This window comes from Cinclus cinclus, chromosome 5 (assembly GCF_963662255.1).
Source record: "Cinclus cinclus chromosome 5, bCinCin1.1, whole genome shotgun sequence".
Lineage (NCBI taxonomy): Eukaryota > Metazoa > Chordata > Aves > Passeriformes > Cinclidae > Cinclus > Cinclus cinclus.
In genome coordinates this window covers 58,810,277-58,836,454 of record NC_085050.1, presented here as the reverse complement: position 1 = coordinate 58,836,454, position 26,178 = coordinate 58,810,277, and the positions used below count along the sequence as shown (strand labels likewise).

Here is a 26,178-nt window from a genome sequence, read left to right as displayed (position 1 = left end):
GGGCCGCTCCCTCCCTCCCTTCGCTCCTCCCAGGAGCGTTCAACACTAAACAAAACGCATCACAGGCAAACGTGTTATCTGGAATCAGTGTCTAGTTCCCACCCGGTGACTTAAACCCTCCGTATGCGGCTCGTGCGGGATGTCCTTACTCCGCGGCAGGTGAAGCACCTGGCTCGTAACAGCGAGCTCCTCCGTGCCACCCTTCTGCCAGCGCTGAACTCGCCACTAACGAGGTTCCCCCGGCATCCCCGGGATCCTTTCCCGCACGGGACACGGAGGGGACACGGAGGGGCGGCCGCCCCACGAAACCACAGCCGAGCGCTGAAACAACGCCGCTCCACCCGCGCCGGGACGGAGTAAACACCGAGCGCGGCGGCTCTCGGCTCGGGGGTGCGCTGCCGACAGCTCGCTGCCTGTCTGTGCGCTGGTTTTCAGCGCGCCCCTTGTCCCTCCCAGGCAGGAAACTTCACCCACCGCCTCCCCAACACCTGCTCCTGCCTAGAGGCATCTTTTACTTCGATGGCACGGGCTTCCAAATTAAACGCGGACACCTTTGTCTGCCAGCGGGAGCGGAGCGGGCCGGGCGGTGGGGCCGCGCTGCCGCGGGGGCGCGCCGGGGGGCGGCCGCGGGCGGAGCCGGAGCCGGAGCCGGAGCCGGAGCAGGAGCCGGGGCGGAGCGGGCGGCCCGGGGCCACCATTGGCTGTCGCTATGCGGTGCCCGCGGCCGCCCCCCGCCCGTCCCCGCCGCGGTGCGGGGCGCAGCCGGCGGCGCGGCGGCTCCATGGAGGCGGCGGCGGCGGCAACAGATGCGGCGGCGCGGCCCGGCCGCCCGTAGCCGCTGCGGGGCCGCGCTGCGCGGGGGCCGCCGCCGCCTCTCCCCGGTGCCCGGCCGGAGCCATGGCCGCGGCCCGGAGGGCGGCCGGCGGCTCGGCGGGCTCGGCGGGCGGAGGGCAGGCCATCGTCTGGCGCAACGTGGTGCTCATGGGGCTGCTGCACCTGGGCGCCGTGTACGCGCTGAGCCTGGTGCCGCGGGCGCACATCCTCACCCTGCTCTGGGGTGAGTGCGGGGGATGCGCTACAGGTGGGGCGGGGGGCGGCGGGAGCCCGGGCCAGCGGCGCCGCTCGGTTTCCCCGTGCCCGTCCCCTGTTCGCTGCCGCGGTGGCTTTTGTTCCCCAGCCCCCCCCCCCCCCCCGGCAGCTCCCGGGATGCCATTGCCATTGCCATTGCCAGCGCCGGGCTCTCGGTTGCTGTAGAAACAGGAGGCGCTCTCCCTCCCGTTCCATTTATCAGGGTTTTTATTTTTTAGTTAAAAATCCCAGTCGGGCGCTGATGTCTCGGTTTGAAGGTCTAAGGGAGGACGCGCTGGCCGTCCCTTTGCTGTTTCACCGTGTCACTTTCTGAACAACCCGCGGTTTTCTGCTCCGGTTCCGAGTAGAAAATCGGCTCGTCGTTTGTTTCTTGCGGGAGGTGGTAGGAAATTTCCTTAGGGAAGATGTGAAAGTCGAGTAAGAGCTGTAAGGTGCTGGCACAGAGACGATAAGACGCTGTGCTTCCTGAGGGGAGATGGCTTGCAGCGTCTGTCCTGCCAGCCGCGAAAAAAAGCCAAGGATTCTGTTTGGGGAAGAGGATATGAAATATAGAAATATAGCGTCTTTTCTTCCATCCCACAGTGGTGAGGTCCTCTTTTCTCCACAGAAGAATGGTGCTGGGAGAAACTGCTACACAGAAGAGCTGCAGTATTGTGCAAGGCTTATCAGGGTTTGTGAGACCAAATGGATGGTGAATGTCAGCATCGCTGTTCAGCAGGCACAACTGTATGTTGATTCATATCAATCTCGGTGGCCAAGAGGGTAAAAACTTGAGTGCTGCCTACAGGTGATGCAATTTCTTGGATAAATAACCTACTTTAAGGTCAGTGGAGAATATAACAGCCTGGGATTATTTTATATGGAGGAAATAAGGGTCTCTCTGCTTCAGGAACTCACAGACGTGGAATTTGGGTTGTTAGGCTGCCATCATTACTGTCGAGGTGACTCTTCAAAAGCCCCATCTAAATGCTTTAAAAGTCAGGCTTATTCCTTCTGTTTGGAGAAATCCTAAATCTCTTTTTCACAGGTTCAGCTTTTGTTAGTCTGTCTTAAAAATCTCCACCATTGCTGCTTGCAGTTGGGAAATGAATCTTTCCATCAGTTCCCATCCTCAGTTTCTGGGTCCCTGGAGGGCACCTGCATTTGACTGGCAACCTGGTTTGCACAGTCCCTCACCTGCCTTGCTCATGACCAGAAGAGGTTTGTGGGGTGGTTGTGTTTTGCATAGTTTCCTCCTGTAAACACTTCTCCTCTCCTCCCTGTTCTTGGTTGTGCTCAGGCTGATTTTTTTTTTTTTTTCATAGTTTATCTTGGCCACAGCTTGGTGATCAGGGAGACCAGGAGAGCCTGTGGGAGCTGTGCGGCTGGAATGCACAGCCTGTGGTCTGCTTTCAACCCTTTTAGGTCCTGTTGTGTGCAGGCAGGTGGGCTTTCTTTTTCTGTTTTGCCTTTCCAAGAAGACAATTTGAAATCATCTCTGATTTCACTGTGTTTAGTCACAAAAATCCCTGAGGCTGGAGGCAAAGGACAGAATTACCAATTCAGCCCTCTATCCTCCCAGGTATCTTTTCCTGGTGGAGATTAAACAGACTCTAGATAATAAACAGTTCTCAATGACTTTACAGCTTAATGCCTTTCCTTCTGACAGTGAGACCCTCTCATTTCTTGACATCATTATTTTTAACAGCCACTCTAGAGCAGACCACAGAGTTTTTACAGGAGTTTGGTGGGTGGTTTTTACAGGGGATTCGCAGCAGGGAGTGAGTGCTCTGGCTCCAGCTGTCCTGGACACTGCATGCCACTCTGGCATCTGGCTGCTGCCAGCTCTGCTCCCCTCAGAGGTGCTGAGCAACGTGAAAATACACACTCTCCTGCAGAATATATCAGACAAATTAGCTTGCTGTCATGCTGGTGACCTGTTTCTGAGGTCCCCCTGAGCGACTCAGGGTGATAAAAAAGGGTGGCTGTTGATTAAGTGGACAAACCCAACTCACTTCGGTGTGGAAGGAGCCAACCAGTGAGGTTGTGTTGGAAGGAATAAGTGTCAATCAGACGTGTCCCTTGCCCTCCCCAGCTCTCCACATCTCCTTCCCTGTGCAGATCAGCTGTGAGACTGCCTTTCTGTGGGCTCTGGCTGCCAGCCAGCCTTGGGAGCAGGGCTGGCATGCTGGCAAGCTTGGATGGTATCAGAGCAGTGTCAGGTAGCGCAGGGACGGATGTGTGTATGCTGCAGTCTTCCATGCATCCCTCTCTGGTTTTCTTTCTCTTCCCAAGCTTTCCTGGGACGCAGGAAGCTTCCCAGTGATCCCGTGCGAGCCCTTGCATTGCTCCACTCCGTGTTGCCCACCACTGCTCCCCCGTGGATAAGGTGCAGGAACAAGGGTGCTGGGAGTGGGATGCCAGTGCTGGCTGTGGCCTCCGTGGAGTCTGGCAGGAAGCCGACAGCTTGCCATGACTCACCACTGCCTGCTTGGCTTTCTACCTTTTCCTCCCCCGAGATACCCACCCCTTGTTGTGTTCTCCCCTGGGGGAGGCCGGGTACAAACCCTCCCTCTGTGCAGGGCTTGCTTTCCTCCTTCCCTTCCCACCCCCGGAGGCAGCTGATGCAGCACCGATTGCAAAGTGGAGCTGAAATGCCACTGTGCCACCTAGAAAACAGCTGTTGAGGCCAAGCTGCCTGCTCGGCAGGGCTCATTTCCATTGGTAATTTATTGACATTTGTCCAGCTGTACATAATAGACAATGGGGAAGCGCTGCCAAGGAAGGCTCAGCTGGCTGTTTACTCAGGATTATCTGTGCTCCTCTGTTCCCCTTGCCTCCCGCACCAGCACCTTGAGGCCCCTGCTGCAGCTTCCCACACCCCACGTGGAGCTGGGGCTGCACAAGGTAACCCAAACAGGACTCTGGGTGGTGCAGAGCTGGGGATGTGAATTGGTGCAGAGCTGGGAATTGGGTTATCTTTGAAGGGTTGTACAGATAAGCTGGTTAAAACGCAGGCTTTCAGGGCCATCCTAGAATCTCTGTGGAATTTGGTTTCAGTGCAAGCTGAACAAAAAAAATGAAATTACTCATGTCAAAATTTTCCATGAGCTGGGAGCTGCCTTGACCCGGGAGGCAGAAGATGGTGTGTGTGAGGCATGGAGCAGCCCCAGGCTGTGCCCGTGGGACAGCTGTGGAACTGGCCCAGAGGATATGCTGGATATCCCCTGCTGCAGCAGCCCAGGCTCACTGGGAGCTCTCTTGCCTTGCTCTTTGCCAGCCTGACTTGTGGTTTGGTGCAGGGATGGGTGGAGAAGACCCTGCTGCCTTCCCCCTGGTGCTCAGCACCACAGAGGTTTGAAAGGGAGACATCACCATTCTTTCCAGGTTCCCAGGAGGAACTGAAACAGGGTGGGAACAGCTCACTGTTGATGGGGCTGGCTGAGCCAAGCATGCAGATTTTCCAGGAGTGCAAAGGGGTGCTTGTGGCCAGCTGGGGCTGTGGCTCACTGTCCTCTTTTGAGCTGGACATGCTGCACCACCTTCCAGAGGTCACTTGGGAGGAAACTGTGCAAGGCTCATCTCCTAGGACAGTAATGTGCCATTAAATGATGCTTCTTAGCCAGGAATCTCCTTGCTCCAGCCAGGTCCACCCTGTGGCAGTCCCAGTGAGGTTTATCTGTTTGATTTAGGAAAGCAAACTAAAAAACTCTAAAATCCTTGTACAGAGGGAAGTACCAGCATGTTTCACTGCAGGGCCTGATGCTAACAGCTGCTCACAGCTTTTGGTGGGCTCATGATAACTTCTTAAAGACTCCATTTGGGGGATCACATGAGTGTCTCAGATTTTGGTTGGAAAAAAGGTGGTTTTTAGTCTTTGTGGAAGGCTCATGAACAAGCACTTGAAGTAGCCAAATTAATTCTAGGAAACATTTCCACTGCAAAAGAAATTAGGCTGTTTACCTGCTTTAGAACCTTTAATTTGAGGCTGCTGAACAGCTTTTAAAACTTGAGCCAGTGTGGTCACCCAGAAATCCCAAACCACCTGGATGCGCTTGGCTGAGCTGCCTGAGGGAGGAGTGGATGTCACACCTGCTGTGCCTTGCCAGAGCCTGGGACTGGGAAGGAGGGTGGCCTTGCCCTAATGGTGCTCATATGGGAAGGGAGGCTTGCTGCCATTGTTTTAGCAGCGTCTAGGAGATGTTTTAGTGCTCGTGAGGGCGCCAGATTGTTCATGTTCAGCCATGGTGGGCCATGTGCCATGCTTATCCTCAGCTTTCCCCATGCACGAGTGCTGGATGTCTGGGAGAGCAGAGGCGCTGCCCAGCTACACCACTGCTGAGATGCAAACTGCTCACAGGCAAGAGTCAGGATCCCACCTGGGATGCCTGAATCCTTTCAATAAAAGAGATTAAAGCAATTGTGGTCTAAGCACTTTGGGTTATTGCCTCTTTTTCAGGCTGCTGATAGGTAGCACGCCTATGTAATGAGACACTGGTTGCTGTTGTGCACTGCAGATGCAAGTTTTATTGGTCCTGCATGATTCCCGAGTCTTGGATATTCTTGAGTGCCACCTGCTGGCTTTCTGGTTATTAACTGGTTTTAGTCCCAAACCATTTCTACGCACGGTGTTGGAAACTCTGCGCAGACAGCTGTAAATAAAAAAATCCTAGCTCCAGGGAAGCTCCCCTTGGTACCTCTGTGGATGAAGGGGAGTGGAAATGCTGTCTCTGTTTCACACACAGTGAAATGGAGACATTTGATGGAAAATTCTCTGTTGTTCCTGCTGCCACTCTGGAGAGTGTTTATGCTCCACTGTGGCCTGACAGTGGGTTATGCTCAGGTGATTTCTGCTGGTGAGGTTTTGGGAAAAAATGCATTTATCTTGGATACTTAATGGGAAGGGCTTAATGAAGGACCTTTCCTCTCCTTACTCCCTGCAGTGATCTCCTGTTTGCTGGCTCCCAGAACAGCCCCAGCCATGAGCAGAGAGGAGCTCTAGGAGATTTCTGTGGAATACAGAGGCTGGCCTTGTTGTCCATCAGCCCCCAGCTCCACCATGCTTTCAGCAGTTCAAGACTGCAGCTGGTCCACTAGATGATAAGTAGAGAAGAGGTGGAGCACTTGAATGTTAGTTGCATCTGCATCTCTGAGGTGGACATCTGCACAGGGGAGTAGCCCTGCTTTTGTCTCCAGAGAAGTTTTTGACTGAATTTTCCTCCCCTGGCCCATTTGAAACTGTAGTTATACTGTTGTCACTCTTAATAGCCAAATTCTTGCTTGTTCCTTGTGTCCTGGCATCAAGAGCTGAACTCCCATCATCTGTAACAAGAACAAAGTAGTTTCTCTCCTTAAAAATGGCATGAGCCCCGGATCTGGGGCTGGCTGTAACATGTCTGGGAATGGTCTGAGCTCTGTGTCCATGGTAAAACTGGCAACACACCCTCACATAATGCACAGATAGAGCAGCATCACAGAATCACTTGGGTTGGAAAAGACCTTTAAGATCATAAAAATCAACCATTAGCTTGCACTAACTTACACAAGTCCAACACTAAACATGTCCCTAAGCACCATAAGTGCACATCTTTTAAATCCACCCAGTGGTGGAGACACCACCACTTCCCTGGGCAGCCTCTTCATGGAATAGATATGATGGATGCAGTCACACAAGTGTTCCTGGGTCTGTTCCAGAATCCTGCTCTGAGGTATCTCCTATTGAGGGCACTCCTGCCTGTTGGATGTTTTCCCTTCCCCAGTGTTCACTCCTCTCTGTTTTTAACTCTTGCTGGAGATGGTTCCTTAAGGTCTTGTCTGTCACAATGTTCAGCTCTAAGTGTATGTTTTTGTTCCTTATCCTGATTTCATTCCCAGTGCATTGGTGGTGCTCCTGTGTTGTTTCCCTCTGTTCTGTGTGCTGATATCACGTGGTCACTGCAAGCACGGCAAAGGAATGGGGAAGGAATTCCATTCCATGTGTGTGTGCTGAGCCCTGGATGTGTGTGATGGTCCTTTGGTCCTGTTGCTCTCAGGAGTGGGTTCAAGGCACTCCTAAAGAGTTCCTGCAGTGAAGCTATGTGTGCTTGACATCAGGATGTTCACCCAGCACAAAGAACTGCTGGGCTGCTCTGACCCGTGCTACAGCCAAGCCACAAGAACCTCAAGCACTCTTTCCCTTTGATCTGTGTGATGAGGACAGAGATGACAGCTGGATCCAGCAAAGGTAGAAATCCCTGTCAGAATTTGGCAGGATTGTTGGCATTTGGGCTGCCCCCTGACATTGTGGGCTTGGGAGAGGCATTCCTGTGGAGAAGCCCCTTGAAGGGAAGGTTTGTTGGCACCCCCAGAGCTGGCTGTGGCAAGCACGCAAAAGCCCAGCCGAAGGCCACAAAAGCATAAAGTTCCTTCTTTAGCCATGGTCCACCAGTCCCTGAGCTGGTGCAGGTAATTCTGGGGAGACATCAGGGATTTCTGACTCTAGCTTTTTATCTTTGGTTGCATGTGCAGGTGGGGATGGCAGAATACAGGCTCTGAGGAGTTTCAGTGGATGAGTCAGGATGAACTTTTCTGCAGGAGAAGTCTCAAGGGGCTTGCTTGCTGCATTGAATTCAGTGTGGTTCCTCATCTCTGCCACTTTGCCTATCCTCCCTGCAGTCACAGTTGCACTTGTAACTAACACTGATGTTATAATAGAAGCCAAGTAATTTCTTGTAATCAGATTTTATTTTTAGCATGTAGGCTAACAATAAAATGTGCTGCCCCACTGGAGAGTGAAACATTACCAATTACTGTGCTAAGTAAAGCAAAGCTGATGTGAAACAGGGGAGAAGGCTGTTTGTGATGCTGGCATGGGGAATCATGTGCCTGCCATCCCTCTTGTGCAGGGGCTTCAACAGCAGAGGATGGGGATTTCTGGAGGAATTTTCTCAATACATTTTTGGACAGTGGCATCTCAGATGATGTTCTGAGTGCTAGAGCTCGCTGGAGGAGCAGAGCTGGGCTGGGGCAGGGCTGTTTGTGCTGGAGGGACAGAGCGAGGATTCACTGGGGGAATGTGGGTAGCAATCATCTGGTGAGTGCCCCCGAGGAGCATCAGCCTGCCCACACACAAGGTCTCCTCCTCTGCCCTGGCACCATCTTGACAGCTCTGGCTAGCTGACCTGTTGGGTACAGGGGGCTTGTGCCTTCTACTTGTAATGAAGTTTAGTGCTTGCAGCCCAGCTCTGAGGCTACAATTGCCAGGAGAGAAGGTTGGAAGAGGCCATTTTTTGCAATAGGTTTTACTCTGAGCTCTGTTTGGTTTAGGAAGGGGGAGGAAAAGGTGTAGCAGCTGATAGCATACAACTGGAGCAGACACTAAGCATCTAGGCAAGGTGCAGTGATACAGAAGGAAACATCATCTGGACTGTGGAGTCCTGGAAAGTCAGACCCCTGAGATCTCTGCTTTGGTGGTCATGGGGAGGGCACTGGGTCAGAGCAGGGCATTCCCCTGTCATGTACCTGGTTCTGCACAGGGTAAGCTTTGGCTTTGTCCCTTTTTGGACAGGGATGCTAAACAATAACTAAACCTTCCTCAGGGCACAGCAGTCTGCTGAACGCAAGGCTCTGGGGTGCTCTGCTAATGGCTTAGCCATGCAATCTGTGTACTCTGTCCCTGAAAAAAAAGAGGTAAAATTGGCATTTATAGAGCACTTAAAACCCACCAGAGCCTGAGTGGGGATTGAGGACAGCAGTGAGGTCACTGGGAGAGAAGTGAAATCTGCCTGTGGTTTTGTGATGATGCAGGACCCAGCTGAGATGAGACAGGCTACACATAAGCACCAAAAATTTCAGAGAAGCCAAAGCATCTTCCAGCCTTTTCTTTTGATCTAAAAATATATGTAAGCTGTTCAGCATCTTAAGGCAATCTTCAGTTGCTAGTGAGTTCAAGGAATCTGTATTTCCTTCCTAGGGGAGTTCTAACATTGGCTGGAATAATTGCTGTCAGTCACGATTTCCATTGCTGTATTGGCTTATTTTATGTCAGGTTGGCTGCAGTTGTCAATATGAACATTTCTGCTATTCCAACTGGAATAAAGTCTTTTGTATACTCAGCCAAAAGTGCTGGCTCTGGGGAATGTTCCTGAAAATGCAGATGCAGGCATGTTCATCCAGGCAGAGGCACCCTGGATTTCATGAGCTGGTGATGGCAGGGCCAAGGGAATGTGATAGTTGGCTTCTCCTGGAGCTGTACCACGGTACAGAGGGGCAGGAGCAGGGCATCATCAGAAATCATCTTCCCTGCAGCTCTGAAAATCCGCTTCCCCTTTGCCTTTGATGTGCTTCCTCTTATCTCTGTCTCTCTTGGCTCAATTTAGAGTAGCTCAGAGGATGTGTAGATCTAATTTTAGATGAAACTTTCTGGCCTGAGCTTTCACATGTTTGGTCTCCACAGGAAAGCACAGCTCCCTGTGAGAGCTGGCATGACCTGTATGGAGGGCAGCCCAGGGAATTGCTGCTGCTGCACACCAGTGCTTTTTAATTCTCATTTGCTCACTTGAATGCAGCCCAAGGAGCTTTTGATGCCAGCCTTTGATAGTTAGCAGGGCTCAGTGAGCAGAGGGTTGGCTAGCAGAGCAGTGTTTCCTTCCCAGAGACCCCAGGGCCAGAGCACTAATTCAACATAACTTCTTGGCAGCAATTTAAGGACTAAGGTGAAAATTTCTTCCTCCTTAATAAATGTAGTTCCAGGTCAGGAAATAAGGCTTTTTTTAGTAGGATGCTGCAAGTTAAATGATATGTTACTGCTCCCTGCTGTCTCTTTGCTGTGCAGGAAGAGATGTCCAAGGTTTCTATGGAGTTTAGCAGTAGAGATGTGTACTGGGGACTTGATATCTAATCTACATCTAAGAATGCTTCATGTTGACCCTGGCCTTCCCACTGGTGCAGTGCGTGACATCGGCAGCATTTTTAACTGAGGTGTTTGGGAAGACTGCTGGCCTGATTGGGGGTAGGAAAACTTTCCATTCTGAGGGCAGACATGGCATTTTAAGAAAATGTATCTATCCCCAAACTCAACGTTATCTAATGAAAGCATAAAAGAGCATATGAGGCACCACAAAATTATCAGCTGCATTTCTGGTCTGAGCCCTGGTGTTAAATCCAAAGAGAATCTTCTGCCTATGTCTGTGTGTGTGGTGAAGTGGAGGATCTCTTAGGAGTTCAGAAGAGACTAGACATGGTGCAGCTACTGAAATGGATGGCAGTGCTGCCCTGAATTTCAGTGGGAATGAAGTTAGGCACCACACAGCACTACTGGAAGCATGTTCCCTTGTCTGGTCATATTGGTCCTAAATCTGCCCCTGAATAAGAGCAAAACCCCACAAGTGAGGAAGAGAAGGCAGATACAGGATATGCAGATTTAATTTAATTTTTAGAAAGGAAAAAAATCACCACTGGAAGTTACAGGAGCGTTACATATTTATGGCAGTCAGACAGACAGCTTTGCATGTTTTTGCTTGAGCAACTTGCTGTTTGTATGTCTTGTGCAGTTCTTGCAGCATAATGAAAATCTTTGGGTTTGACTCATTTGGTTAGTAAAATTCCCAAACAAGTAATTTTTATCTGATTGAATAAGCACAGGATGCTGGTGTGTAAGCAGACAAAAGTTTCATGTCCATTCCTGTAATTTTTAATCCTTAACAGTTTTCTTTTTTTTTAATACAAATGAGTCAAGTTATGGTATCCTTTTATATACAGGGGAGAAAAAATGGCTTGTTCTAAGATGAAAATTTCTCAGCAGCTTGCTTGAGACTTTGCTGGCTACTGTGGACAGAGAGATTTTCCATCAAATGGTGTCATGTCACAAGCTGTTGTCATCATGATCAGCATTTTAAGGTCAGCTGTCTCCAGCTGCCCTCTTGTTGAAGAAGTAACTTCAACTCTTGTTGAAAAGGTAACTTGTTGAAGAGGTTACCTCTTCTTGTTGAAGAGGTAACAGATGTCCACAGGTGAAGCACAGCCCCTGCATTTGTTAAATTTAATTCCCCAAGCAAAAGATGTGCTTTCTTTGCCAGTAGTGTGGTTAGAATTCACATCTGAGGAAATGGCTCCCTCCTGTATCCACGGGATCTCGCCTCCTGATCCTTGAACTGCTGGAGACGCAGTGTGTGTTTGTAAAAATGTATAAGCCTTTTCTGAATGTAACTTCAGCCTGGGCCTGGGAATGTGTCAGACTGTGAAGGTAAGCAATATTGGGAATGTCATGTCCATCGGAACAGAGTGCTGCGTGCTTCTGAAGCTGTCCCCAGAAAGATGGCAGTAGAAGAGCTAAGGTTTTTCCAAAATAGCAGCTGGAGGGTGAAGACACCACTGCAGGAGCTGCTCCCTGAGCATGTCCAAAATAATGCTGGAGTTGGTTGTGAGCAGGTCTTTGCATCAGGGGGCTGGCAGGAGGGGACAGCAGCCAGCACAGGACTAAATGGGGCTGATGGCCTCGGAACAAGACACAAAACCAAAGCCCTGACCCTTGGTGGCTATCCTTGACCCAAGGTCTGTCACCTTCCTGGTCAGAGCAAGTGTGACAACAGCTCTGGGACAGCCTCCAGGAATTACTTGCCTTGGTAGTTATTTTTCACATAATGTCTGTGCAAAATGTCACATCTTGAAATCCCCACCACTTGAAGTGTGCAGGCAGTGCTATTGCAGCAATAGCTGGTCTGTGTTTTTTTTTTTTCCTTTTAAATTTATTTTTTAATTCTTCTTTAACTCAGTCTCCTCTGCATAGCAGCTCTCCTTACCCCTGTCAGAAGAAAGTATGGGGGCTAGGTGAGCTACTGCTCTGATCTCACAAGGCCTGACCTCTGTCTTGAAGGGGTTTGAAGGGGTGAGCACTTTCCCCCATATGTTTTTCCCCCTTGTTGGTCCTGGAGAGACTGGGAGGTTCTTCCCTGCTTGCTTGGCACTGATGTAATACACCCCAGTCCTGGATGATGTAAGATGTGTCATGACTTAAAACCAAGTCTGCTTCAGGACCAGAAAAAAGTTTCTTACATGTTGTAACATGCAGAAAAGCTCAAAGGTTCACAGAAGTTGCCCAGTCCCAAAGTGTCTTCAGAAAATAGGGCTGTGGTGGGATCTCTGTTTGGAACAACTCACAGAGAGCAAATTGTGAGGATGGTGGCTCTCCAGGCAAGTGCCAGGTTCAGAGTAGTCACCTTGCTGTGGATGAATGCAGTGTTCAAGTCCCTGTGGAGGGACTGGGAACCACATGGGAGAGAGATTCCAGCAGTGAGACTGGCAAGGGCTGATTCCCTTCCCTGCTCCTGGCCCTGCTGTCCCTCCTGTCCTTGCCATCCACGCACTGGGATCGGGGATCAGAGCCACTGGGTGTGAGCTGGTGCCAGGCTCTCTCTATGTGCTGCCACCCCGTGGGAACAGCTGTGTGACATTATTCTGTATTTTAAAGATGGTTTGTACGTTGACAGTAGTGCTGCTGTGAACATGCAGTTGATCTTGTTTCACTGCTCCTGTTTTCCTGTCTGATGTATCGCCCCTCTGAGATAATTGTGATTTGCTCCATCTAACTGGATTATGCTTGACATTGGTAATGTGTGGATACTTGCTATCCCATGGTGTCTCCTTGTCAGCTGTGCTGAGCAAGGACATCCAGTCATGTCCTCACTTTCAGGAGCCAGAATTGTATGTTCAGATATGCAGAATGAACCCAGTGTTTGTAGAGCATCTTCTTTTGGTTGATTTCTTTTTTTAAATAATGAGATAAAAGTCAAAATCAAGCTGTAATATGCTGGGTTCACAAACAATAAATACATATCTTTCTAATATGGTCTCAGCTTTCAGGAACAGAAGAATTTCTGATTTTGATATTTAGCTTAAAACAGAATTGAAATTTTCAGGGAGTGCGATCTGCTCCAGTTTAAGCAACCACTAAGATCAGAGGATGATTTCCAGATGCCTGTGAAGTAGATACAGACTGTGGCAACATCTCTTCGTATCTTCCTAAGAAGCCAGTTCCCTGGATACTGAGATTTTCAGAAGAGTTTGGCACTGGGCTTAGTAAACCTTAGTAAAGCTCTTCTGGAAATCCAGCTATGGGCATAATGCATAATGAGTTGTTCTGAAAAAGGTGCCTCAAATGTTTGATGTTGTTGATTTCCCATCAATTTTTTAATTATTTGCCTAGTGTAGTTTTCATTGCTTCTGTCTGACAGTGAGATGTACCTCTGTGCCTGCTGTAAAAAACCACACTGATGTCTTGCTGCCTTATCATATGGCCCACTGGGAATATTTTATGGACTGTTGGTGATCCTCTTTTCAGGCTCCTGCTTCCCCCAGCTTCTCATCCTCATCACAGATCCCCGTATCCAATTACTGCTCTCCAAACCACATTACTTTGCTTTGTCTTTACTTTGAGCCTTTCCTTCCTGGTTTCTGCATGGATCCTTACTTGTTTTCTTAGCTCTCCCACTGCTGCTCCAAAAATAGCATCATCCACGGTTCTAATTAGCATGCTGTTTGCCTTTGTTTCAGGTCATTAATAAGAATGTTGAATAAAAATCTTCTGCCTATTGATTCTGGCGTGTTCCCATAAATAGCACTTATGCACAGGCACAGTATTTTGGAAGCCTAGCAACCTGCCACCTCCCTGCCTGCACATTGCTTTAACCTTGTGTGTCTTGTCTCTCTTGCATCCTCTCCCTGTCCCTGTGCACTGGGTCTCTCTTTTGTACTTTTGCACAGGTTTACTTACTGTTTTCTCTTCCCCTCTTTCTTTGTTCCCTCTTTTAAGTGCTTCTCCCTCTGCTCCAGTTCTGAATCACTGTGCTTATGCTGTGCTCTGTCTAGTGAGCTGGCTGGAAATGCTCCTGTCAGACCTTAGCAGAACATGCAAAGGACACATCTGGCTATTTTGCCAATTTCCTCTTTGTAGATTAGCTATCCCACTAAATTAAAAAGAAATAGAATGTTAATTATTTGAATTCCAGATTGTTAATTGGTACTTTTCTTGTGGCTTTATTTCCCCCCCTTTATTCTTCAATAAATATTACTTAGTCTTTATTACTTAGGAAATCCTTTTAGCTACGTTTCTAAGAGGGTTTTTTTCAGTATAAGGAGGAATTACTATTAACTGTTTGCTTTGCTCCACATTGCAATCCTTGTGTGTTTCACTGACATGTTCACCCCTTACACACACTCCTATCCCTGAAAATGGGACAGGTAAGTAAGCAGTGGCTTTCTTTTCATACAGGTACTGTAGCTGTGCATGATAAATATATAATCAAATGGTTGGTAATCTGATTTTTGGTTTGAGATCCTAATTTATTCTGCAAAGGAGAGCTTGAAACCTATTACTTACATGGCAAATATTTGTTATCTTGGTTATTTATACTTTGGGAATTAGTGGTCAAATATTATTTTCGAGCACCTATTGCTGTAAGAATCACAAAACTTGCAATCACCAATCAGTGCATTTGTATGACAGGATCTGTTTCTGCTCTGACACTGAACCTCCTGAGTAATTTTGTTTGTTTGTTTCTGGGGATGCTCCAACCCTCGGGATTTATATTAGGAAGATGCCTGCTCTTATGATTCCTCCTCTGCAAAGCCAAAAAATAGGCATGGTGCGTGGGTATAAGCCCCAGCTGTTTCCTTGATCACTTGAGCACTGCAGGAGTGGGCTGGGGCTGGCAAGTCCCTGTGGGACTGGAAAGGGCCAGAGAGGGTTGTCTCTGATTGTGTTCAGTGCAGATATTCCATATGCTCTGTTACCTACCACACAGGCTCCTCCTTACGCTGGACAGAGCAGGGAAGTGAAATAGACCCTAACGTCACATATCTCTCACTTTACCCATTTATCTTCCATTCTCGTTTTAAGCAATCATTCATGATTAAATTGGATGGGTGCCCTTGAGAAGCACTTGGTCAATTAAATGATTTGTTGTTTTGAAGTGGGAGAAAAGCCCCCTTGTGCTTTAAGGAAGCAAAGAAACTGCTGAAGCTGGGATATTTCAGCCCTTGACTAGGAGGAGGTTAACCAGTCATAAAGCCCACAGAAAATATGTTCCTGTAATGATTCAGGACTCTAACCTTAATATTTTTATGTTAGCTGGATAATGTCTGTATTCTGTGTGTCACAGATCTGTTCCCACAATTGCAGTCATTTGAGTGATTTGGAAGGCTTTATTTAGTGATGTTTCTGCACAGCTCAACATCACACACAGCAAATGGTAGGATAGGTTTTCCCTGATTTAATGGAGGTCCAAATCCTTGCTCTAACCAGGAACTGCAACTCTGCAGTAGAGACTGGAGTGTGAAGAATTGTGGTGTCAGCATTTTTACTGATCTGAGAGTAATCTTTAAATTCAGCAAAATCTGTAGATAATGTGCAGAGAAAATGCATGATTTTAGTTAATTTCTGTGGCTCTCTTCAGGTAAGTAGAAATTTTAATTTCATTTTAGACTTCAGTCCACTGGGCATAACAGCACAAATGAGCCTTTCCTAGGAGTGCCATGAGCAGTCAGTCTGCTGAAAATCAGAATTGTCTCTTCAATGATGGCACCCAAAGCAGGTTTTAGAGAGGCATCATCTTTACTGGGACATCCTGACTTCAGCTGTCTGCTGCATCTTGTGAGAAAGGCTTTGGTTTGCTGTACAGGAGACGACAGGGATTTTGGCCATGGACATAACAGCAAGCAGTTTGGGTAAATCTGTTTTTGATGGATCCACCAGCAGAGCGGAAGAAGTCCATTTGCTTCTTCAGTCTGCAGGGGTGACAATCAACGTGAAATATGGTTGCTGTTATTTTCCCAAATATCTTTCCTTTCTATTTTCTCTCAGATGCTGCAATTTCAAGCACTGTGAGCTGGGAGTTGATAGAGGGATGCAGTAGACACACACCTACATATTCATTTGTTTTCTTTTTGCAAAGAAAAATGTTTTATATTACATACTGATAAAAGCAGACTGTGAATTCCTGTCAAGCCACTGCCTGTCTAACAGGGTTCCCTGGCGGACAGACTCTTGTGCAGACACAAGTACAAAACCCCTTTTTGGGGATCTCGTTTTCCCTGTTTGTTCTGGTAACTCTGTTTAGGCATTTGAAATGGGCTGTTTTAACCAAAACATATCTGTCTGTGTAGGGTGGCAGGGAGCCCTGGCTAAACAGCACATTGCTGCAGATGGTGTAAATTGATTTGAAGTTGTCCTGTAATATTCTTTAATGTTTGAATTTGCTCTCGTTTTAATTTTACACTTGCAAAATAAGCCTGTCCTTTTTAGGCAGAGTCTGTGAGGCAGAGGTGGGCTGAGAACCTCGCCTCCTATCTGCCCAGCCTCATCTCCTGAGTGACCCTGCAGGTGTTGGCAGGCAGGGCAAGGAGCATCTTTACACCAAGGAGAGCACAAATAATGTCAGTTGGCCTCGTGGCACAGGCTGTTTTTATTTCTGTGTCTTTCAGCGTATTTCTGTTTCCTGATGACGGCTCTGGGTGTGACAGCTGGTGCACATCGCCTCTGGAGCCACCGCTCCTACAAAGCCAAGCTGCCATTGAGGATCTTTCTGGCTGCAGCTAACTCCATGGCTTTCCAGGTGAGCTTCTTCACATTCTTGGCCTCCAGGCAGCTCTCTCTCTGCTGTGCAGGGATCCCCTCATCTCAAAGACAGCAAAAGAAATTAAAAAAAAAATCTGGCAGAAAGACAGACATTTATTTGCTGTAACACATTCTGCTGGCTCAGGGGATGCAGAGCCCCTCTCACCACCCACGTAACAATGTGCACTAGGCAGACCAAGTGCAATAATTACATTAAGACCAAGCTGAATGTGAGCAAAACAGAGGCTCAGCACCCCAGGAACTGATCTGTGGCACAGGTCAGGCCCCACACTTCACAGGACAACACGGAGACTTTTATAAGGGCCAACCCAATGCAAATGTGTCTGTGTGTAACCAAGAGTCTGTTCATCCAAGAAGCTGGAGACTTTGTGCCCTGAAAGGAGAGCAGGCATCCCTACATAATCTTAATTTATCTCTGTTTTATGCAGCATTTTTCACCAGCCAAATTCAATTACGTTTGTGAAGAAGTGTGTTACTAGCTCTGTACTTGCTGGTAGGCAGTCCTAGACCACAGAAACACTTGTGTAGCACCCAGCTGGTTGTAGGAGTTAGCCCTGAACCAGGAACTTCTCAGTGTGAATTTGGTTCCTTCTCTGGCTGGTAAGGATAGAGATAGGAACCTGCACTAAAATTAAACTTATTGAGCTTGGCTGCCATAGCCCCTTGTGGCACCGTGTACCGTGTATGTGTTGTGCCCTGAGTTTTCATCTTTTTCCTTTCAATCTGGTTGATTGACTTCTTGTTAATTTGCCTTGACAGAGAATGAAAAGAGTCCTTTTATCTACCTCTGTACTGCTCATTTATCATCCTTGATTTTTTTCTTTTTTGAGGTGGAAAGAATTAATTAGTTAGCCCCTCTACACATTACAAAGAGCACAATGCTTTTGCTTGAATGTGGAAACGTGTCCATTTTGACTATAATCTTTCTTTATTCTGAACAGTTTTCCATCTGCTGCTTGGTTCCTTGCAGAGCTTTACAAGCCCTTTGCTCAGTGTATTAAACAACTGTTTGGAGTTTTGAGAAGCCTCTGGTACTGCCTCCCTGTTACACAGCTCATCTTACCTTTCACAAGTAATTTAAATGAATGTGTAGAGCTGTTTGCAGTGAGCCTGCACACAGGGATTCATTGCATTCTGCTCCCCTGTTGCTATGGATTTTGCTCTCAGCTGCATTGGCCTCATCACTGCTTTTGTCTGAGGATGCAGTGGGATTCTGAAGCAGGGAAGTACTTCAAAGTAGCTTCAAGCCACCTTTGTGCCCTTCATATCAGAAATAATAGGAAAGGCCAAATTACCCACTCTAAATCTGAAGCCTTCTCCTAATTACCATGACATCCATTGCCTGTAAAGGCTATTTCCACCACCACAAACAGACAGTGAGTGATGAGTTTTCAGGTCCATCTCCTTCATGTTGGCTGTGGGAGGAAGAGGTAGCATTGGAGATGTATACAGCATCCCTGGATGCTAAATGAGGAGAAAATATTCAGAATTCTTGAAGGGCAGGGGAAATAAACTCTGCTGTAGAGTTTTAGCTTTATGCTGCCTGGGCTGTGACATGCTGTACCTCTGGAATACCATCAGATGCAGCCACTTTTGCTCTGTGGATTTTTTTGTGATTGGAGCATGCTGAGCTGTGTTTCTTTTCTCCGTCTAGAATGAAGCTGTCATAATTTCGAAAGACTCTACTTCTTGGTGTCACTTGTTTCAGACATAGGTAATACCTGGCTTATTGATCTCCTAGTATTTAAGTTCCAGCACCTCAGCTGGGCTGTGCTGGTGCCATCTCTGTGGCACAACCTGCTTTTGTGCTGGGTGCATTTCTACACACCAGGAGGGGTGGTGTGGAAATCTGTGTCAGCATACAGACACTTGTCAGACAGCCCAGTGAAACTGGCACATTTCAGTCTGCAGGTTTGTTAAGGGACCTGCTAATGAAACCTCATGGCTGCACCACTGGCACAGCATGATGCTGTTGCTTTCTGCTTCGGAAGGGATTTCACCCCTGTGTTTGCCCAAAACTCGATCAGAAGTGATGTGTTCTTGAAAAATGGTTGCTAGTAATACGCTCAGAGCATATTTACACATGCTGTGCTCCAGTTCTTAGTGTGTTTATTGTCAACAGTTCTAGCCTCAGGCCTTTATTTCCTCTTAGCCTTTGTGGTTTTTAATTAGATGCACTTCAGTTGTTTCACAGCTTCCTAACCCTTTCATCTGGGGAATCGAGTTTTTTTTGCCAGCTCTGCAGGCATTTGCTCTGGCATGAAAAGCCAAGTTAATTTCTCACAGTATCATTGCTTTTCCTGGTTATCTGCTGCCCCACAAACAACTTCATCAAGTGCTCTTGTGACAAACTGATCAATAGTCTCACTTGAAAAATTATTTCTGGTTAAGAAAGAAGACCTTTTCTAAGTGTGCTTCTTGCATTACCCTCTTTTATTTTTAAGTTACTTAATGTTGACATTTTCCAGTCATATGGATATTCCCACTGAAGTCACTTGAAGCAGTGATGGGGTTTTCATTCCTTTTGATTTCTCTGTAGAAAGGTAGAGGCCTCCCCTTGTTCTCGCTGAGGATTTGGGTGACTTCCTTTGCTTTTTTGCAGTTTACTTTGTTTTCTCATGCAGTGAGATAGTTAAGGTGCAACACACTGGAGTACTGCTGGCAAGGGGCTAATCTTTGCTGCCTCCTCTCAGTGGCTTAGATGCATCAGTGCTGCAGAAAAATGTCCCACTCATCCCCAGCCCACTCCCAGCATCACTGTGTTCACTACATGAAAACAGTAAAGGGCTGAGCATAGCTGAATGCAGTGGAGCTGAGATCTTTCCAGGGCTCTTGTTCCTCACTTGTCCCTGGTGTGCTCTTGCAGTCAGATAGCATCTTTGCAAAGCTGAAATTGGACGTGGAGCCATTCTAGCGGGATCCTTTAGCTGCTCTTTGCAGTTGTTCCCAGAGTCCCCTCAGTGCTTTCTCTCAAATGTTGGTAGCTGAAAGAGCAATGATTTCTGCAATGCTTTCAGCACAGGGCTTTTGCCCCACAAAATACAGGTACACTCAGTTTCATTATCCTGTGCTTGCTGTGTCCTGTGCTGTATTCAGTACCCAGATGGGTGATGTCTTGTTCTTTTTTAAGAGACACTGTAAATGGCTTGCTCAGTTCTACTGGGAGCAAAGCTGCTGTGGTTGGTGGCTGTGGGTGCTGCTCCTATAAAAGTAACCCAAGCCTTTCCTTCCTTGGGTATTTCTGCTTGGGTACCTCCCTGACTGCAGAGATGGAAATACAACCTCTGCTAAGAACTCTCTGATTGAAGTTCACGCTCCTGTGGATCTGGGCATTAAATGACATTTCCATGTTTTGGTGCTGGTGTTGAGCAATTCAGTTCTTAGATGAGCATGTGGTCTGAGGTTTGCAAGTGCTGGATGTGCTTACAATGTCCTGCGCTAATAGCTCAGCACCACGGCAAAAGCCACCAGTTTAGTCCAGGGCATCCTGCAGAGCAAACCAGGAGGCAGAAATCCCTTTGGCTGAAAGAACTCAGAAAGTCTCTCTTTATGGATCCAAGTGTGAAATTGTGGTCCATCCCTTCCTCCCTGCAGTCTACCTGATTCCATTTACAGCCATAAGGCATTTCAGTGTCGTGTTGTTCACTACAGTAGTTGTAGTGATCCACAAGCTCTGTCCCATTTTCAGTTCTGTGTTTGTGCCTGGAGGGCACCAGCTGCAACCAGCTGAGAAGGAGGATGCCAGAACTGAGAGCCTCTGTACAGCAGTCCCCTGAAAATAAATATACAAGGTTCCCCACAGCACAGTCTTAAAATAACAATGTAAATGTGTATGTACCCAGTCCCTGCAGCCCATCCTCAGACACCCAGGGCAGACTGATGATGGTAACTCCCAAGAGACTCTAACAGCCATTTCCAGCCTTGAGACTTGTCCAGTCTGTGTCACCAGTTCCCAGATCAGGTCCGTTCTGTGCGGGGACTGGCAGGAGCGGTGTGCAATGGGCTGGCTGGCTGCCGAGCTGGGGGTTTTAGCCAACAACCTTTTGTGAGGAACATCAGAGAGGGGCTTGCTGCTGTTACTGTGTCTGAGAGGACCGGAGGCCGTGATGCCAGGCCTCTCTCCTCTCACCCCCCCATTTTTTTTTTGTGCAGAACGACATCTACGAGTGGAGCCGAGACCACCGCGTGCACCACAAGTACTCAGAGACGGACGCGGACCCGCACAACGCCCGCAGGGGCTTCTTCTTCTCCCACATTGGCTGGCTCTTCGTGCGCAAGCACCGCGACGTCATCGAGAAGGGCAGGAAGCTGGATTTCACTGACCTGCTGGATGACCCTGTGGTCAGGTTCCAGAGAAAGTGAGTGCAAGCGCTGGGCCCTCATGAGGTGGGCGTGCAGAGATCCTGGTGGTCTGGTTGTGGCTCATGCCTTGTTTTCGTCTCTCTGTTTTCTTCTCTGAGATATCCCTGCCACCTTGACTGCAGGTGCTAGGATGCCTTTCCTCTGGCCCCCACTATTCCCACGTGGCTGACACTTGCTGATTGTCCTCGCAGGCTCTGTGGCACAAGCAGTGAGCCCTGTCCTTGTGCCTCTGATTTCCCAAAAAGCCAGGGCTGGTTATGAAAACAGTTGCTCGTTGACTGTCCTCGCAGGCTATGAAAACAGTTGCTCAGATCTTAGCCTTCTTTGATCACAGGAGCAAACTCTGCTATCACTAATTGCCTTAGCACAGAAGTGCACATTTCACTCTGCAAAGTCCCCTTTGGCATCCCTGGGCCAGTGCAAGCCAAGTGCCACCTCTCCCAAGACTGCTATTCTATACAGGATTAATTATCTCCCTTGGGAATTAGGACAGTCCTAGCTCAGTTTGCTTCGTACCCTGTGAGAGTTGGGAATTAAGCAACATCCTTTATGCTCTACATGAGTACCTGCAATTTAGGCACAAGAAGACTTTCTGCTTGCAAGCATTTCATCCAGACACTTTGGAAAACTGCTTAAAGCCATTTCTGTGTATTTTCTGAGTGAGGGGAGCAGTCAGTGAAGTCTAAAAATCAGGGGTTTTTTTATGCTGCTGCACAGGTTTCTCTGAGGCAAAAAAATTACCCTTGTAATGGAAATCTTCCAGGAGTGAGGAATACTTCCCTCCACGTATGGTTGCTTTTACTGGTTCCTCAGCTGGCAGTGCCTTTTTGCAACAGCTCCCTTGCAGTTTGCTGCAGCTCCTCCTAGTTATTACCTTTTCCAAGACAACAGCATCCTGTGAGAAGCAGGCTTTACTGCTTTGGTCATGCTGCAAAGATTGTCTAGTGAAGAAGTGTGTTTTCTGCAGGAAAGTTGTCTTAGCAAATGCCTTTGCTCTGGATTTGGATTTAGGACTTTGTCCCTTACCCAGCATTTGGGTTTCTCCTTTCTACAAGGTTACAGTGTTGGGGTTTTTTTGACAGCGTGGAAAAACTAGCAGGTCAGATCACTAAGAATCATAATAAATCCTTCTTGTCATGTTTTGGTTTAAGGCCAAATTGTTAGCTTTGCTGAATTTAGTGGTGCTGCTGAGTTGTGGACAAGGCACCACTCAGTCAGTTTAAAACCACATCACTTCAGCTGAAATCACAGTACTGCTCCAGGCACAACTGACAGCAAAACCTACCCTCTGTGAGTAAGGAAGCAATAATCCTGCAAGTGATGTGAGAGAGGAGCTCACAGGTGAGGTGTCTCCATGTCAAAGTTTTCATGTGGTTAAAGCAGCAATGTTCCCCAGGCATGTGTCAAGGCATTGATTTCCCTGCACTCCAGGTAAGGAGGTTTCTCACTCCAAGGTGGATGTTTCAGCCAGAGGGAGACAATGTACTCTGATGCTTGTTCAGATGGGACATTTCATGCCTTCATCAAAGACTTCGGTCTGGGGTTCCTCCATCTTGCAGGATAGTTTTAATTGGTGCCTGATAAGCTGTTTTTCATATTTTATTCTGTTCCCCAGAGTGGTAGAGGCTTTGAACTTTAAAGAGTTTTCTGGACTGGAAAGTATTTTTCTCCTTCAGCTCTACTTAAATCCTGACCTGGAACTGATGAGGTTTGCAAACATTATCATAAGTCAGTGATATGAGTGGGAAATTATTTGGTACCTTTGGTGGAGCAAAGAAAGGGAACTTGTTTGCTTGGAGGGCCTTAGCTCAGGTAAGTGAGGATTGAGTTCTATGAGGGATATGAGGAATGACCTCTTCATCACAGCTGGTGCTGCTGTAGAGCTGCAGATCTCCTCCTGGAGCTCAGGATGTGAGACACAACTTCCAAACAACAACAAAATACATCAAGAAAAGAACTTGCAAGGTAAGAGGTTGATTTATTTCTTGCACAAGATGATCAAAACTACCTCATGTGTTACAGATGAGAATGTGTTCATAAAAACATCTTTCCTTCCAAAAATACTGATAATATTAACATTTTTCCAGTCCTCTGTGGGTTTTAATTGAAAGCTCTTTATTTGTTTTTGTCAAATAAAAATTACAGTTCTTCTTATCAAAAGACTTTCAGGGAATGAAGAGTTTTGATGCCTGGAAGGGCTGATCTGGAACAGAAACTAGATGAGCAAAAGGGATAAAATAAGTGTTTATTGAAAGAATACACTTTGGTCAGTGCAAGAGCCCAGCCAGGGCTGCATCCAAATCAAGATGGATCTCTGTCACGAGTTTTACACTTTTATAAGTTTTGGTTCATGTACATATTGGGGTCAATTGTCCAACCACAGCCCCGGGCTATGAAGTCTCATCCCCTGGGTTGCCCCCTTTCCCTCGCTGTTGTTTCTGCTTTTTGGGTAATGGGTGTCCTTGATTCTCTAGCTGGGAAGGGATTATTTTGTCTAACTGCCCTGTGAAGAGAACTTACTAACACCTAACATGAAGTTTCAGGGTTACACACTAAGCAGCAGAGATTCTGGAAAAATATAAAAGCTAAAACTAATAACTGTTTTATAAATCCAAACTCTGTTTTTCCTCATCCCTTTCAGAAAACTCAAAAAAAGCAGGGGTCTATTTTAAACCTTTCATAAGGGGGCGAACAAGACGGGTCTTAACTTTGCGTTCCTTTTTCCCTTCTCGCCCCGTAACGCCCTTAGGTATTACAAGAGCTCAGTTGTGCTGATGTGCTTTGTGATCCCCACCATCGTGCCGTGGTACCTGTGGGGTGAGAGCCTGTGGAATGCCTACTTCCTGGCCTCCATCCTGCGGTACACCATCTCCCTGAACGTCACCTGGCTGGTCAACAGCGCCGCGCACATGTACGGCAACCGCCCCTACGACAAGAACATCAACCCCAGGCAGAACACCCTGGTCACCCTGGGAGCCATTGGTGAGTGCTGCAGCCTTGGGCACAGCTCTGCCTGCTCAGAGGGATGTCCCATCCTGTTTCACCCTGGCTGGGGCTCTGGGTGCCTGCAGCTGGACACCGCTTGGAGCCAGGGTTTGGAGAAGGCCGGAGCTTGTGCATCCTAGAGGAAGGTGCCCTTGTTCTACTGATGGTGCCCAGGTTGAGATACCACCACGTGGTCTCTGGGAAGGTCTCTGCGAGCTTTGCTCAGCAGATAGTGCAGCAGAAGTGAGTGACCTCACTTCTGACTCAGTTGTGTGTCTCCCCTCTTGAAGCACTTCTGTTTTTCTTCCCTGAGCATAGAGGCGTGGGACATACCCCTTCCTACTGGGGAGGAAAGCCCAGAGCACTGAAATGGACTCTGGTTTTGGTCCGCCCCAGAGGTCTGGGGTGGAGCATGACCTCTACGAGATGCAAGATGTGGGAAATGGGTGTTGGAGTGTCCTGCCCGAGCGTGTTCCTGTGTTGACAGAAGTGCCAGCCGTGTGTCCTTTAAACTCCCTCTCTGTTTTTCAGGTGAGGGTTTCCACAACTACCACCACACCTTCCCGTTTGACTACTCAGCCAGTGAGCTGGGCCTGAAGTTCAACCCCACCACCTGGTTCATTGACTTCATGTTTTGGCTGGGGTTGGTCACTGACCGCAAGCAGGCTCCAAAGGAGATGATCCAGGCTCGCAAGGAAAGGACTGGAGATGGCAGTGCCTGAGGAGTGACGCTTCGCTGTGCCAGCGCTGCTGTCCGCGTGGCTGGCTGGGTGTGCGCGCACGACCCCGTGCCTGTGGTGGATTTACCTCTGGGTAAAAGTATTTTTTTGTTTGTTTCAGATTGGTTGGGCTGAACTAGTTGCCCAGGAATTGATTCGGCCACAGCTTTTTTTTTTATTATTTCTTCTTTCTTTATTAGCTGTCTTATGTCCAACCTTAAGACTATTAAGTGTAAAAATGTTATATATTATTTAATATTGCAGTTAAGCAGGAGAGAGATTTGATTTCAGTCACTGTAGTCCATGTTTCAGGTTTGTTGTAATTTGCTAGTTCATGGTAAATGTTGGCAGGTTGAAGGAACTACCTGTCCTTTCCAAGTGCAGTTAGGGAAGATTTTTGTTCCTACTGCTAATCCAATGAGGTTTGGAGGTGCATCTTCTGGGGGGATGGGGCAGGGCTCAGTGTGCCGTGTCAGCTGCAAACTCATGGAAAGGACAGTAACACCACTGATGAAAAACAGTATGTCCAAGGGGAAGAATCACCCTCAGTTTAGTTAGATGTTAGTTTGGAAACCTGCTTTCTTCTTTTTGTTAGCCCTGTTAGCCAGCCCAGTGCACTGCTGTCTTTGCTAAATATGAAAACCATTTATTGCTGAGCAGGCTTTTGTGTTGAAGATTAGTCTCTATACAGACCAAAATACCAACTGATGCTATATTGAGATGGTTCCTTTGTTGTCATATATACATTGTAATTGTAAATGTATAGAGCTCAACCATGTCTTAAGCCAAATAAAGCTTCGGTTTCAATGTTTGGAGACCTAAGTCATATTCCAATCAGTCATGGCCATTGATGCATGCATATTTTAGCTCCTTTTGCACAACAGGCCTCTTAATTTCTTTTTCAGCCTTTGACTAGTGGGTCTTAGAAAACTGACCTTTATCTAAGTCAGAGCCCGTACTAATATTTCAGCTGCATGCAACATCCATTGGTTTCTGAGCAAAATATAAAGACAGTTATGTAGCTTCTGAATTTTAACAGTTGCCTTGCTTAACCAAAAATAAAAAAGTAAAAAAAAGTAAAAAAAGAAAAAAATCTTTAAAAAATGGCATGTAGATTTATTGGGACATATAGCCCTTTGTGTTAGATGTTAGCCAGTGCAGAAGAGAGGCTTTGTACTGTCAGCACTGGAGCACTTTTGAAGATAGAGGGCATGATTTTCATTTATAAAGAAGGTCACTGCCTCCCAACCACACAGCCCCACACCCTGGGCAAGGCAGGGATCTCAAGATAACTGAGACTCAGGCCCAGATATTTTCAGGAAAGATGCAAAAGTGAGGGGAAAAAATAAAATGGTTTCTTTTTTGTTCTGTTTCTTGTTTTTCAAATGATGCCATATAATATAAAAGAGTTGTCTTTATTCTGTCTTTCATCCA

At 47.5% G+C, this 26,178-nt stretch overlaps 1 protein-coding gene across 1 annotated transcript; it reads left to right on the top strand.

Moving 5' to 3' along the window:
- Window positions 1-897: 897 nt before the first annotated feature.
- Window positions 898-25,502, top strand: SCD5 (stearoyl-CoA desaturase 5). The gene is made up of 5 exons (XM_062493859.1): window positions 898-1,057; window positions 16,525-16,655; window positions 20,831-21,036; window positions 23,790-24,022; window positions 24,557-25,502. The coding sequence occupies exons 1-5, from the start codon at window positions 898-900 to the stop codon at window positions 24,745-24,747; spliced, it is 921 nt and encodes a 306-aa protein (XP_062349843.1). The 3' UTR covers window positions 24,748-25,502.
- Window positions 25,503-26,178: the final 676 nt, after the last annotated feature.